Source organism: Amia ocellicauda, chromosome 20 (assembly GCF_036373705.1).
Source record: "Amia ocellicauda isolate fAmiCal2 chromosome 20, fAmiCal2.hap1, whole genome shotgun sequence".
NCBI lineage: Eukaryota > Metazoa > Chordata > Actinopteri > Amiiformes > Amiidae > Amia > Amia ocellicauda.
The window spans coordinates 13,630,033-13,644,421 of NC_089869.1; the positions used below are offsets into that span (position 1 = coordinate 13,630,033).

The 14,389-nt window shown below is 36.6% G+C and overlaps 1 protein-coding gene across 2 annotated transcripts in view; it reads left to right on the plus strand.

Annotated features, from left to right (window-relative positions):
• tet1 (tet methylcytosine dioxygenase 1) overlaps positions 1 to 12,900 on the plus strand; it is a 38,603-nt gene extending 25,703 nt beyond the window's left edge. For both annotated transcript variants that reach the window (XM_066692756.1, XM_066692757.1), the window contains 8 exons: positions 114 to 204; positions 1,937 to 2,030; positions 2,715 to 2,923; positions 3,282 to 3,432; positions 4,002 to 4,091; positions 4,236 to 4,373; positions 4,505 to 4,835; positions 5,092 to 12,900. In XM_066692756.1, the coding sequence (XP_066548853.1) occupies positions 114 to 204; positions 1,937 to 2,030; positions 2,715 to 2,923; positions 3,282 to 3,432; positions 4,002 to 4,091; positions 4,236 to 4,373; positions 4,505 to 4,835; positions 5,092 to 6,209 (2,222 nt within the window). In that variant the 3' untranslated portion in view covers positions 6,210 to 12,900. The remainder of the gene's footprint in view (positions 1 to 113; positions 205 to 1,936; positions 2,031 to 2,714; positions 2,924 to 3,281; positions 3,433 to 4,001; positions 4,092 to 4,235; positions 4,374 to 4,504; positions 4,836 to 5,091) is intronic.
• Positions 12,901 to 14,389: the final 1,489 nt, after the last annotated feature.

The window sequence follows — 14,389 nt, forward strand, 5'->3', positions numbered from 1 at the left end:
GAAGGCTTAAAACTATTTTGAGGTTTTGTTGCTGTTGACCAGAGTTTTAAAAATATATTGATTTTATATATGTGTGGAGAAAGACTATTAAATGTACCCATTTCTCTCTACAGAACAAATTATAGAGAAAGAGGAAGGACCATATTACACACACCTTGGGTCTGGACCAAGTGTTGCTGCGGTGAGGGAATTGATGGAAAACAGGTAGGACAGGATTTTTGTCATTGATATGATAAAATTATTTAGGCCCATATGATTTTTTTTTTTAATGTAAATTAGAAAAAGCTGCTTGGAGAATTTGTCTCTTCTTGTTTTCTTAGGAAAATAGTAAATTGTTATTTTTTTTAAATTGAGTGTTTTACCCTCGATTTCACCATGGACACTGCATGGCAGATTGGACCAACACTTAATGTCACACTGTCTCCCAGCATCATGCAACTTGAAATGTGGAGGTTCTAATGGCTTCCTTTACAAACTGAGCCACAGGATGTGAAAATATGTACAAAGAACAAAAGAAAAATAACAAATGAGGAAACTGACAAGTAAAGCTGTTTATTTTTTATTTATTTTTGTATGTATAATTTCCTATCTGTAATTCACAATTACTATTGCCCACTCAAAGTTAATCAAATGAGTCATAATTTTCACATGATAAATAATATTTCTAATTGTATGCAATATCATTATTTGTTTTGTGTATAAACAACATAATAAGGTAAATCTAACTATTAATTGCAGAATATGCTTGAGGAGGGAAAAAAATTCCAAGGAGATTTAAGATAGCAGGATGCTTTTTATTTTCTTATCCAGAGTAGCACATCCATTTTTCACCAGCTTTCATGTTAATATTGTTAAGTCTGGCAAATATGCTTTCAATGCCCTAGTATATTTCATCCTTGCTTTTGAAAGAACTACAGTTCATGAGAAAAGTAATTTAATTTATAAGAACAATATTTATGTAGAAATGTATAGCAACGTGACATTATTTTTCTTAATTTTAAGCCTTGCTAAATATAGAGCCTATACTTAATTCCTTAATAATACATTTCCATCAGGAGCCAGAAATGGAAACAAGTGCTAGACATCCATGACTAGCCAACTGATTTAGATCAATAAAATACATGTTCTGAAAGTAAGAGTTTCTGGGTTAAGAGCAGTTCATTTTCCTGTGGCTCCATATTAGATATGGGAAAGGTTCACTGATCTCTGTATGACCTCTGTGAAGCAGGTGTGTTTTTGTAAAGCTGATGTGAATGGAGCCTGCTAGCCTTTGAACCACAGCTTACATTCAGTTATTTTGAAAACAGGTGGTGGGATCTCTGCATATTTTCCATGCTGTGGAGTCAATGGAGAATATTGTGTAGAAACTGGTTTATTTAAATTCAGATTTGCTCACTTGAGCCTCCTGGTGTTGTTTTTTGTGTTTTTTTGTTTTTGTTTTTTGACATGTGAACAATGTATGCAGAGGAAACCCAAAGGTGTTTTCTTAGTGGCCATGTTGCTGACCTATTGATGGAAATACGCTTGTTAATAAAATGCAAGTGAAACAACAGTCTGTTTTAAATGTTCAGCTTGTAGATCTGTACTTTTGTTTTTAATTAGTAACGTAATGATTTTCTTAAGGAAGATACAATAATATATGTATAAAAAGTATATAAAAAGACAATCTGTTTTCATCCATAAATATTAGTAAAATTGTACAGGATATTTCTACCACATCTTAGTACATCAAGTACATCTACTATCACTACTGGTGCCTTAGCCAGTATTAATATTATTAATAGAAATGTACTATTAAATCTGTTTTATGATTTTATATGTAACATGTTTTGTCTTTCCAACTTCAGGTTGATTTCTGTAGGTCTCTCTGTCCTGTACTGAGTTAATCTGTTGTAGTCTGGTGTCTCACGTTTTATTTGTTCCCATGGTGACGCAGGTATGGGGAGAAAGGGAAAGCGGTCCGGGTTGAAGTGGTGATTTACACTGGGAAGGAGGGAAAGAGCTCCCAGGGATGTCCAATCGCAAAATGGGTAAGTGACAGTATAAATCAGATGTTCACTGACACGTTGTGCTAGCCCTGAAATCAACAGCTTTATTGCCTTGAGGTCAATGGTTGTCAGTGTTTTGGTCTGGATAGCTGTGCATATTATATTCGGTATAGGAGAGATTATTTTCAGAAATCCAAAATATCCCCCTTTGAATTCTCATCTGAATTAAAATCCTCCTAGAAAAACTGCTGCCAATAAGTCTAGCTGCTTATTGGCACAGGACAAACTGGCATATGTGATGATCATTGCAGTGGTACATCTAAACTCTCACTATATCTTAAATAAAATGGAATGTAAGCCATGTTCTACCTACTCTCCTTCTGTGTAATAAGGAAAACCAAAATTCATATGTTTATCATGTGTTACATTCAATTTTTTTATTTCACTACAGATATAGGCTGTTATAGGAAACAAATGTTAAAATGTTACAATACAATCCCATCACCACCCTATCGCAGAAATGACAGAGCCCACGTTGCCGTCTCTGGGATCACAGCCATGTATTTAACAATCTTGTGAATTGGCATCAACAATTTGCAAATCTGCTGACATCACTTGTTGTCTTGTGTCACCATTGTAAAGTGTGTGTTGTACAAAACAGTTGCTGGAAATAGTGGGACTAGTTTGTGGGACTAGCATTGTGATATGGGTGCTGCTGTCGGGCAGGTGATCCGGCGTGGCAGTGAGGAGGAGAAGCTGCTGTGTCTGGTGAGGAAGCGGGCCGGGCACCACTGCCAGAACGCCGTGGTTGTCATCCTGATCCTGGCCTGGGAGGGCATCCCACGCCTGGTGGCTGACACTCTCTACCAGGAGCTCACCGAGACTTTGTGCAAGTACGGCTCCCCCACCAGCCGCAGATGTGCCCTCAACGAAGAGTGAGTACAGCTTGTTTGTCATATGAACACCCAGGGACCCAGCAGCCCAGTGCACCAGACCCCACGACATTAAACGATACATAAATCAAACATTCTTGGTTGAAAGACAGAGTTAAAGTACAAATTGTGCTCCCGATGACCTAATTTATCTACTTGTGTTGCAGTGGATTACTTAATTTTACTAGCAATATCTTCTAAAATACTTTATTTCTGCCTCGTCAGTTACTGGAGTAAAGAGATTGTGTGTTTGCAGTCTGTCTTCACACCCACCTGTTCCACAGAAAGGATGTAATATTGATTATTTGAAATGTGATTTGTGAAAGTTGTATTTTTGAAATGTATTTATTTTTCAATTCAGTCGAACCTGTGCTTGTCAAGGACTGGACCCTGAGACCTGTGGGACGTCTTTCTCCTTTGGCTGCTCGTGGAGTATGTACTTCAACGGCTGCAAGTTTGCCCGCAGCAAGTTCCCTCGCAAGTTCAGGCTCTTGGGAGACGACCCTGCAGAGGTGAGCTGCAACTGTTTTATGTATTTTCAGTGGTCTGAAACTCTGAAATGAAAGTAAAATGTACAGTATATTCTTTTTCAACATTTTTAAAATAAAAACTAGTTTTTGTGAAAGGGTTTAATTGTGCTCTGGCTCAGACAAAGTAAAAAGAAAGTCTTGTTTACCGTGCTTTATTTCATATACATTGTGTATTTTCAGTAAAACAAAAAGAATGTACCTGGGCTGGAGAAAACCTCCCACTTTTAAAACAGTAATGCTTGGTGTTTTTGTGAGCTTCCTGTGAGAGGACAATTAAAGAAATATTAGGGCTTTTTAGCATTTCTTTGGAGGAGAGACTCCTCTGGAATTTGAAACCATTCAAACCATTCAGCTTTGCAAACTTATCTAATTAATACAAATAGTTTCAGTTTTGGGATTCTACAGTAAATACTGTGTTGCGAGGATGTGGTCTTTAATGAAAATGAGTGTGTCAAAGGGCACATTAATTCTCAGATGTGTTTGCTGAAGCTGCACAGGATGCCCTGTTTTAAAGGTGATTTTCATTCTGCTCTGACTTTTTCTTTGTGCAGGAAGGAAAGCTGGAGAGCAATCTTCAGAGTTTAGCATCAGACCTGGCTCCTGTGTACAAGAAACTTGCTCCAGAGGCCTTTCAGAACCAGGTGCAGCACCAATATTGGATACTATAATTACAGTGTGGTGTATTTTGTGGCAGTAACTGTAGTCTATTTCCTGATGACTTTTCAGTATGATCCCCAAAATACATATGCAAACTATCTGAACCACTTGTGTTTTTGTGTCTGAAGGTTGTACAGGAACACATGGGCATTGACTGCCGTCTCGGTCTGAAAGAAGGCAAGCCGTTCTCAGGTGTCACAGCGTGTGTTGACTTCTGCGCTCATGCCCATAAAGACACACACAACATGAACAATGGAAGCACTGTAGTACGTATCTCAGTATTTTCTCACTTGTAGGGAAAGCAATAATTTAACGCACATATTTTTTATCCATGTACGTTTCAATTTTGTACTTGTGTCTGTCTGTAAGCCAAGTTTTCCCCCCTGTTTTTGAACAGGTATGCACTTTAACGAAGGAGGACAACCGCGCCGTGAGGAACACACCAGAAGACGAGCAGCTGCACGTGCTGCCCTTGTACAAGATCTCTGAGACCGATGAGTTCGGCAGCGTGGAGGCCCAGCAGGCCAAAATGGAGACGGGAGCTCTACAAGTCCTGTCCGCCTTTCCCAGGGAGGTGCGCCTGCTGGCAGAGCCCGTCAAATCTGCCCGCAAAAGGAAACAGGAAGCAAAGAGGGCCACGGCAGAGAAACAGAACAGCCAGGACAAGAAACAGACCACCCCCGCGAAGCTCAAAAACGAGCCAGACAGAAGCACTCAGAATGTAACAGGTGACTAGGTGTCTTTTTGCTGCCTTTCTTGTTATCAAACTGAGAGTGATGGAGATTGTGCTTGTTGCGTTGCTACAAGCATTAAGCTATTTGGAAGTTAAGATGATTATGTATTATGGGATGATTGGCCAGTGTTGGGTTAAGATCACTCATTTTAGCCACCAATAGATGATAAAAAACACAATCCTGAGAAATTAAATATATTGAAATTGTTCCTCCCCAGTACTGTATGTAACAACTGTAATTGTTTTGGCAGGAACCCCAGTGGAACAGTCGCCAACATTCAAAATGGAACCTCAGGACTATTACAGCTCATTTAAACTGCCTGGCATTGGAAACTACGTATTAGACAAATATAATCCCTCCTCCCCTTATGACCTAACTAACATGTACCCTTTATCATCCGTCATGCCTGCCCCTGGCATGGAAGCACTTTCCACATTTCATCCCAGTTTTTCTGTCCCATACGGGTATCTTGGCTTACCTGGGAGTCAAAGCTTTGGTCCACCCTTTCTGAAATACAACAGCAGCCCATTAGGGACTGCGGTGAATGGCTACACTGATGATCTTGCTCAGCAGAAGAACCACAGAAACCAGCACCTGTTGGCCAACTCTGCTGGTCTGGGGCCGAATCAGGCACTTTGTAACTCACACAACTTCAAAGCAGAACTCGGTGAGAAGAACCGTAGCTCCTCACTATCAAAATTCCCCATGGAGAGCACTCCTGAAATTTTTAGCTCCAAAACCCCTGAGGCACTGAAGAGCCGGCCAAATGGATTGCACAGAGTTCAGCTTTCAAAGGATGACCACAGACCTCCTCCTGAGTGCACGCAGGGGGCACACAATGTCTCTGCAGCCCAGATGGACCCACTGACCGAGGATAAAACCCAAGAAGTTTGGTCAGATAGTGAACACAACTTCCTGGATGCTAACATTGGTGGGGTGGCTGTGGCTCCATCCCACGGCTCCATCCTGATTGAATGTGCCAGAAGAGAGCTCCACGCCACCACCCCCATCAAGAAACCCAACCGCAGCCACCCGACACGCATCTCCCTCGTCTTCTACCAGCACAAGAGCCTGAATGAGCCCAAGCATGGGCTGGCACTGTGGGAGGCCAAGATGGCAGAACGAGCCAAAGAGAAAGAGGAGGAAGCATTGAGGTTAGGAGTGGTGGCCGATAGCGGTTCCACCAAACATAAGAACAAAAGAGCCAATCCCAGCAATGGTGGTGTCCAGGAGGAGAGTGTGCAGGGGGAGCAAGAGCTTCTGCAGATTCCAACTCGCGGGGCACTGGCCATCACCCGGGACGGAGTCATAACTGTCTCTTCGTATGCCCTGACTCAAGTGACTGGCCCCTACAGCCGCTGGCTGTAAAATTCCCATCACTTTCAAGCTGCCTTACCTCAACATTAGCTAACATTTGGTGCTGTGAGATTTACACCGTTTTACACTTTTTATTTTTTAGTATTTTTAATTTTTTTAAATATATATTTTTCATCTCAACTATCATTAGGATGAGGGTTTACTGTTTTGTGGGTTTTTAACTGTGAGTATAGGACTATTTGTACATGTTTTTGTTTCTTGTTCGTTTGGTTCTAAAAGAATGGTGCTCAGAGCAGATTTTAAAGTAAATGTTTTTTTTGGTTTGTTTTTTACAGTTTTTCTATACAGATTGAATGAGAACGTACAAATGGGAATAACTATTTATTCTGGTTATCATCAAGGCTATTTTTTCTCATAGGAAGAGATTTTATTTCTGGTGCTTTCGATTACGCCTGTTTACTGCAATTTTACTGTATGTTGACTTGCAAATAGTAACACTCTAGGTCTGAATTTACATAGTGAAACCTAAATTATATACTATTAATTTGTATTCATATTTTGCATTAACTCGTAGAAAGAACAGCTTCTGGTGCTCTTTTTTTATAATATGAATTTTAATAAAAATTTAACTATTTTTATGGTGCCATTGTAGCAGTAACTTCAAGTAAAAAACAAAAACAAAAAAGCTAAACATATTGCTGTTGCCATAGGTGTTTTATAATGCAAAATTGTAGCATTACATTAATTATTCCTCCTTCAACTTTAATGTTTAAATTGACTTTGTTGACTATGGCATTAACAATGAAGGAAAGGTACATGATATGTATTTCGTTTGGTTTGTTACATTGATTTGTTTTCAGCCTACTTATATGAAATATCTAAAAGCACTTTTTAATTTGAAAGTAACTTGAAATAGTTAAAGATCAGATTTACATAGATGAAGATAACAGAAGTTGTGAATACCCTGTAATACATGATCTTCCTTTGTTAAAAATCTAAGGTAATGCATTATTGATTTGCAAAAACACTCTGTAATTGTTATACACAGATTTCTGATTGTAGATCTCCTGTAATAATAGAACCAACAAACACATTTCTCCACAATAGTGATACTCAGTGAAAAGTATGCGTAAGAAATTTAGATTATATTTGAAGCAGAAATCTTCAAAACCATGAGAGAATTTGGATAATATCCTAAAAGTTTCCTCCTCATTGGGTCGACATTTCCCAAGGTGCTAATTAAAAATAAGTTGAACTGCTATGAGATAGCTCACACATCAACAAGATTAAAGCCCTCATGAAATACAGAATATATATATGAAACTGCAGAAATTATATATAATTCAGCATCTAATTATTTTCAGCTTTCTTTCATTTAATATTTGCAATTTAAACTTGAAAAAAAGCATCAAGGTACATACTTTTACATGCACATTTTCTTAGACTTTCAATCAATTCAGTTCAGCAGGATATTGAATTCCTTGCTCATTAATAATAATACAAACACCTCCTCATTTCCAAAATTGTGCTAAAACATCAATACATCAAACTTCTTACGTCTAAGCAGCTTCTTCACAGTATTTTGTTAAATGTCGGCAACCACACAACCTGCCTTCCTGGCACTATAGCTAAACACAGTGCTAGTAACATAAGATAACTGGCTTGATGTCAGAACAAACTAAACTTATAACTAAGATTGCAGCTGTCAAAGTCCTATTCGGTGCTATTCTTCTAAAGGAAAAATGGTGCTTTATTCGTTTTTGAGGATAATAATGTGTTCCACAAAAATACATTCTTATAATGTACTGTTCAAGTTCAGTATTCTCATTGAACTTACGTGGAGTTTGAAAATGCCAGGTTTACTGTTTAATTGATATCATAAATTTGGTGCTATGGCTGGCATATATTAAAAAGCTGTGAAAAGGCATGGTATATAGTGGAATTCATCCCAGAAGCACAGTTTATCAACTATAGCATACATACATTTGGGAACAATATATATGTATATTCTGGGCTTGATTATTAGCAGATTATTAGCAGATTACATCAAGGTATTTCTTTTTTTATCTAATGAGAATGATAAACGAGGAACTGTTTTCAGAATGTCTGTCTAATTGACCAACAGTGGTGTAAAAATGAACTTTGTTTTTTGTCCTGGTGCTAATTGTGAAGAAGCTCTTGTAAAACCATTAAGCTATAGTGGTCATTGTCCACCAAGATTGTCTTATCTTTGAGTTCTTTTAATTGCTACGAATGTGCACTTTGTATCTATCTATCTATCTATCTATCTATCTATCTATCTATCTATCTATCTATCTATCTATCTAGAACTGCAGGAGGAATAATGCAGTATAATTTCCCCAGGTTGTGACCTGAAACAGTCAGTAGAAGAAAAAGAAAACTTGAATATCCTTTTGAGGCACTTAAAAAATGTGTAGAATCCATTTACGTGATGCAGGAAAATGGTAAATCATGCTATATCGGATACATTTGTGAAATTTGACTAGGGCTCCCATTAATTATGTAGTTGCAAAATCGCTCAGATTGATACATGAACAGTTTTTACTGTCGTTTACCAAATAAACATTTACCTGGCAGTATACACACAGGTGTCTAGCCTTATTTTGAGTTTTAGATCACTTTTTTAGTCCCATATTTAAATTGTAGCTGTTTTTTGTTGTTTTTTGTGCAGTTGTTCTGTTTTAAAATGCTTTCAGTTTGCATATTGCCCATTTCTACTTAGGAGTATAAGCGTAGTTGTGGTGGCTAATTTCAGTTATACAACAACAATATTACAACCAGAATTAGTAGAAAATTGGGTCTTAAAGTAAGAAACCAATTTAGACACACATATAGTGTGTTGCAATTGGAAATTGTGCGGCAAGGCCTGTTCAGCTCAGTCTTTACTGACACCTGCAGTTGACATATAGAGTCACAGCAGGTTACTCACACTATGGCCAGCTGACTGAGATCTTCTACTCTAATTTGGACAGAGCCATTCAAATATTATATAATCCAACCATGGTCATATTCCTAGGCAAGCTCCTTTCCATCAAGTTTGATTGTATATATTTTGTACAAACCACATACCATGTCAGTATCTACAACATTGTTCAACCCATAACAATAACTGGCCAGTCAATAAAGTGCATCAATATGCCTCCTAACCAGAGAAAGGCAGAAGCACTACGCTAGCCAAATTGATGATTTACACTGATAAAAGCATGCATGCAAACACAAAAATAATTGTGTAGGTCACCTTGTTTTTTGAAAAGCACATGTATATCATATATGGCTAACCCCCTAGTATAAGGAGTTGGTTCAATACTGTTTGGGTGGCCCAACAATATTGAAGTAGGACAACTGATCAGAATAGTACTTTAAAGTTTTTCACACAATATGCAATATGAGTTTATTATAGGTAAAGACAAAGGAACTGGAAAGCAGAACAAAATAATGCATTATTATTATTAACAGCGACTTGGTAGAAGAAATATAACTGCTGTGCTTCTGCCAATGATGTATATTCAATTACCAAGTAGGTTTTCAGTGAACAGCACCAATTTGTTTTGTTTTTGTTGTGTTTAGATTTTCCGTTTCTTTTATGTTTTAAAATAATTATTAACCACTTTTCAAATGCTATTTTTATTTTAATTTACTCTAGAAATTATAATATTTGTACAGAAATGTGTCTGATTTCATTTTTCTTAATCACCTCTGTGTTGTATAAGCTAAACCTGCACCCCTAGGATGTCTTGTAACAATGCTTTAAAACTTTGGCTTTTTTGAGATATTTTAAATCCTTTTTATACAGAAAGTAATCCGGTTGGCAGAACAGCCACATCTGGTGTAATGTAGTATACTTTTGCCATTTCAGCTGTACTAGAATATCAGTTTGATTGATAGCAGAATTTAATGCAGCTCTGTGCGTGGGAAGCCGACACATTTCTGAACTAGAACTTCAGTATGGAATGGTTTAGATAGAAAATTGACGGTGCACTGCAACTGTACAGGTATAAACTGAAGTTGCTGAGAAAACACAAGAAGCAACAGGATATGAAATCAAAGAATGTCACAGACGAGCAAGGCACAAAAAGAACTTTTACAGTTTCTAAACTCTTTAAATAATGTTTAAATTATTCTGTTAGTTCTGTTACCTGTAATTTCAAAACTGGAACACTAACTGTATATTAGCAGGATTAAGTGTGTTTTCAGAGGGTCGTGCCAGATGTATTCCCGGATGTTGCCTCCAGGGGGCACATTTTAACCTCTGACATGTTTTGCCTAGGTAGGTTTAGTTTACAGAACCTAAAGATGTGTCAGTATGCCAGCAGAAATTCCAGTGAAGATCTCTCCTAGATCACGTAGCACATTTCTTCAGCAATGACACCGGTGACATAGTCTGTGAACTCTGGGAGTACATCTGTCATGCCCTGGTGTTTAGGCTCACTGCATGAATCATTTGGGGCATATAAAGAATGCATAGCATGAATTAACATCATAATATACTTTCAAAGTTTGTTATTTTAATAATGCGGCTTGAAAATATTAGTTTTGTCTTGTATTATATTTTATTTGATTTCTGTTTAAGGGGACATTTACTTTCTGCTACTGCTTGAAGGTGCTGGCACATGCATTCAGATAAAAAAACTTTCTGAATACATTTAGGGGATATAAAGGAAATGCATGATAAACACAAACTTATATATGTATGTATTATGTTCAGACAAAGTTAGTTTACATATACAGAATATATGTAGTATATAATAATTGTTTAATCCTCAATCATAATAATAATAATCACTGCATTTTCCTTTGATTAGTCTTTGAAAAATGGGAGCCCTCACCTTAACGCTAAATGTTCTCCTTACTGTTTTGATCATTGGGTCAACTCCAAAAATCCAAGTTTCCTCAGTAGTTCTATGCTATGCCGTTTCAAAGTCTTATAGCACAGTTACACTGCAGTATATATTTTAACAAAATTTGGTACAGTACGTAGTAATGGTTACCAGCCATGAGGATGTAACTGAATAAGAGATGTAGTTGACACTCCATTGAATAGGGAATATTTCGGACCGATGTAGACTATAATGCCACAACCCTAAGTAGGACTAGTATTGATTATAAATTATTGGTGAGAGGTGTAAAGGTTTTTTGTAAGAGTATGTCAGTAGTTTATCATAAATTCTACAAATCATCAAAATAATAAACATGGTAGATTGTGGTTGGAGTTCAAAGTTGTGGGTGTTGCAGGTGTTAAGTGTTAAGCTCTCAAATATATTTCCTTTATATGTACCTCACTGAAGCCCACAGAAATATCAGTTATTTTAAAGACTTTAGACTTTGTTAAACCCAAGATATTCTGGTGTAAATCGATACAAGCTGCAAATAAAGGAACCCAACTCATGATTTACTGTGTGTCAGAAAGTTGTTCTGACTGTATGTTCATCAAAAAAAGTGTTGAACTGTTATGAATGCCTTTTTCTCTACTTCAGAATCAGGGATACTTGTACATGTATGTTGCTTTTTAGGTTCTTGTTTTTCATTAATATCTATCAGGGAGTAATCCATGTTTTAGTACATTGTACGTTTCTAATTTCAGACACTCTTGTAAAATATAACATGTAAAATAATGATTAAATACAAACAAATATGTTGGGCTAAAAATATACGGATTTCCCAAATAAGCTAAAATAATTTGTCTGAAGTTACATGGGTGAAGAAATTGTCAAAAGAGAAAAGCTTCAAATTGCATTTTTACGTGTATTTGTTTGTCCCTGAATGTACTTTCAATTTGTTTGGACTCTGTTACTGCTATGTAGTAATCCATTGTTTTTATTTTCTGGTAAAAATCCATGTCTTATATTAATGTTGCAGTGGAAAGTTAACCATCTTTTAATTCAATATTAGAAGGAATCAATAGGGAAGAATAATCAGAACATCAACTAGTTCACAGTGAGAAAACAGTTACTTATTTTGTTGGGTTAAATTCAGTCTTTTTGATGATAAAGATATGAAAGGTGATCTTTGATTGTATGCTTGTGTATATGTAGTATTTAGCCTGAAAAATATCAGTAAAGATATGCACATTGACATTAGTGTCATATCATGGGTTTCATTTGGCTTTCTGTGACAGTGAATTACAAAAAGACTTTGTGACTGAATGGTCAGCTACAGTCAACTTAACTGAAAGGTAGTTGCTGTATATGAGAGGGTGGGAACAAAAATGAACAATTACAAATTAACAAGGACTTTAAAAATGTATAAAACAGTGTGATTTGGAGCTTTTTTCTTCTGTAAGTCGTTTGTAATGCATAAAACCGTGTTTTTCTTTTGCTGACAAGTGTGTATTTTGCTAGCTTTACTTGAAGACTTCTGAGTTGTACCTGTGTGTAACTTGAAACCTGTCGTAAAACGAGGAGATTTAATGAACACCAGCTTTGTAAATGCTTGAGGTTCTTGTAGGAAAATGGATTGTAAAGTTTAGGCATCCACAATGTAAGGTTTTTTCCATGTGGAAATGACTGTTGTATATTCTTGAGTTACACGTTGTTGTATGGTATAGTCATCAGTCATTTTGTTTCCTTGGGGACTGGTTGAAATAAAATACTGTACATAAATGCTAGTTAAATATCAGTTTTACAGACTTGAAAAAAAAAATCTGAATAATTTTACCATTCCTAATAATGCCTACTTTTGTGGGTGATTTTAAAATAAAGATATATTTATATTTTGCACTTCATATGCGTTTATGTTTTCTGTATAAACATGCACCTTTCATTATTTGAAAACAATGCTTTCACATTTCTGAGCAGGTCTTCACTTTGTAATGCACAGATGGACAAAGAAAACTCACTAATGCCCAGAAAACGTTGACCCACTCACCAATTGCAATATACAGACCTGGTATTTAAGGGTAGATTTTATTAAGCCAAAAGAGACTAGGGCTGGGATTAAATCAAAACTTTGACCCACCCGCTAATAGAAAACTACAGAACTGTACTCAGTTGCGGTTTCATTTTTAGAAAGATGCCACTATCTTCTAATCATAAATGTAACCTCATGATGTACAGGTTTGTAGTTTGCTATTAGCGGGTGGGTCAAAGTTTTGATTTAATCCGGCCCTAGATGTAAAGTATAGACTTGGGTTATTATAATTAGGTTCATTCAGGGATACAGGTAAAGGTATGAGTGGTTTTACACATACGTATGGTTGTTTAAAAGTACTATTTTGAGTAGTTCATGTAGAATAAAGGGTTTGGTGGAGGTTGAAGTGTTGGTGTTAGAAATGGGCTTAATTAAGGCTAATAAATCATCCCACCTTAATCAGCAAATACAACCTTTAACTCAGAATCTACCACACCTAATATGAAATCTATGTTATGCTATGTTTATGTTTTTAACATTCACACAATGTGCATGTGAAAGTGTATTTATATTATTAAATGGAACTATTTGCTGTGACTCAGGGTCTTCAAAGAGTGAATATTTCTGTATAGGAAACTAATTAGCCCTTTTTCTCTGAAACTTCACCTACATTCCAGATAGCTCTGTGCCATCATAACATCTTTGTAGAGGAGTAAGTTTGGTCCCTTGTGATAAAGTGAAACAGCACTGACTTTAAGATACTCCTTATGGCAAATCACAGTTCCATTTAATTAAACCAATACGATAATCGTGTAAGGACAAATATCATGTATTATTATATTTCCAACAGCTATGTATCAGTAAGATAATCATAAATTGCTATTCATCAGATCAGAGGTTCAGGGGTCCTGGGGGTCTCACATGTCTGCAGGTTTAATTTCTATCTGAGCTCTTACTTGGACCCTTAATTGATGATTGTCTTATTTCAGCCTTGTCAGTTGTTTTCAACTCTTAAAACAGGTGGACATGATTCAGGTAAGTATACAGCACAACAGCCATCATGCCATTTGTGTGCTATCCATCACTGAGTTTTGGGATATATTTCTTTCTGACACAAAATCAAATGATAACCTTGATATTGAGCCTTCATAATGGAACTCAAGGAAGATATATAGCCTATATACATATAAGTCGCATGGAGGTGAACACCATCATGCATGGTATGAAAGTCCATTACTTTTTGTATAACACGTTTTGAAAATTCAATATAGCAACAAGAATAAAACATGTCAAGGAATCACGCCAGATTTATTTATATTATGTATTTTTTGGCTGAAGGGTCAGTTTGCAAGTTCTATATTTTC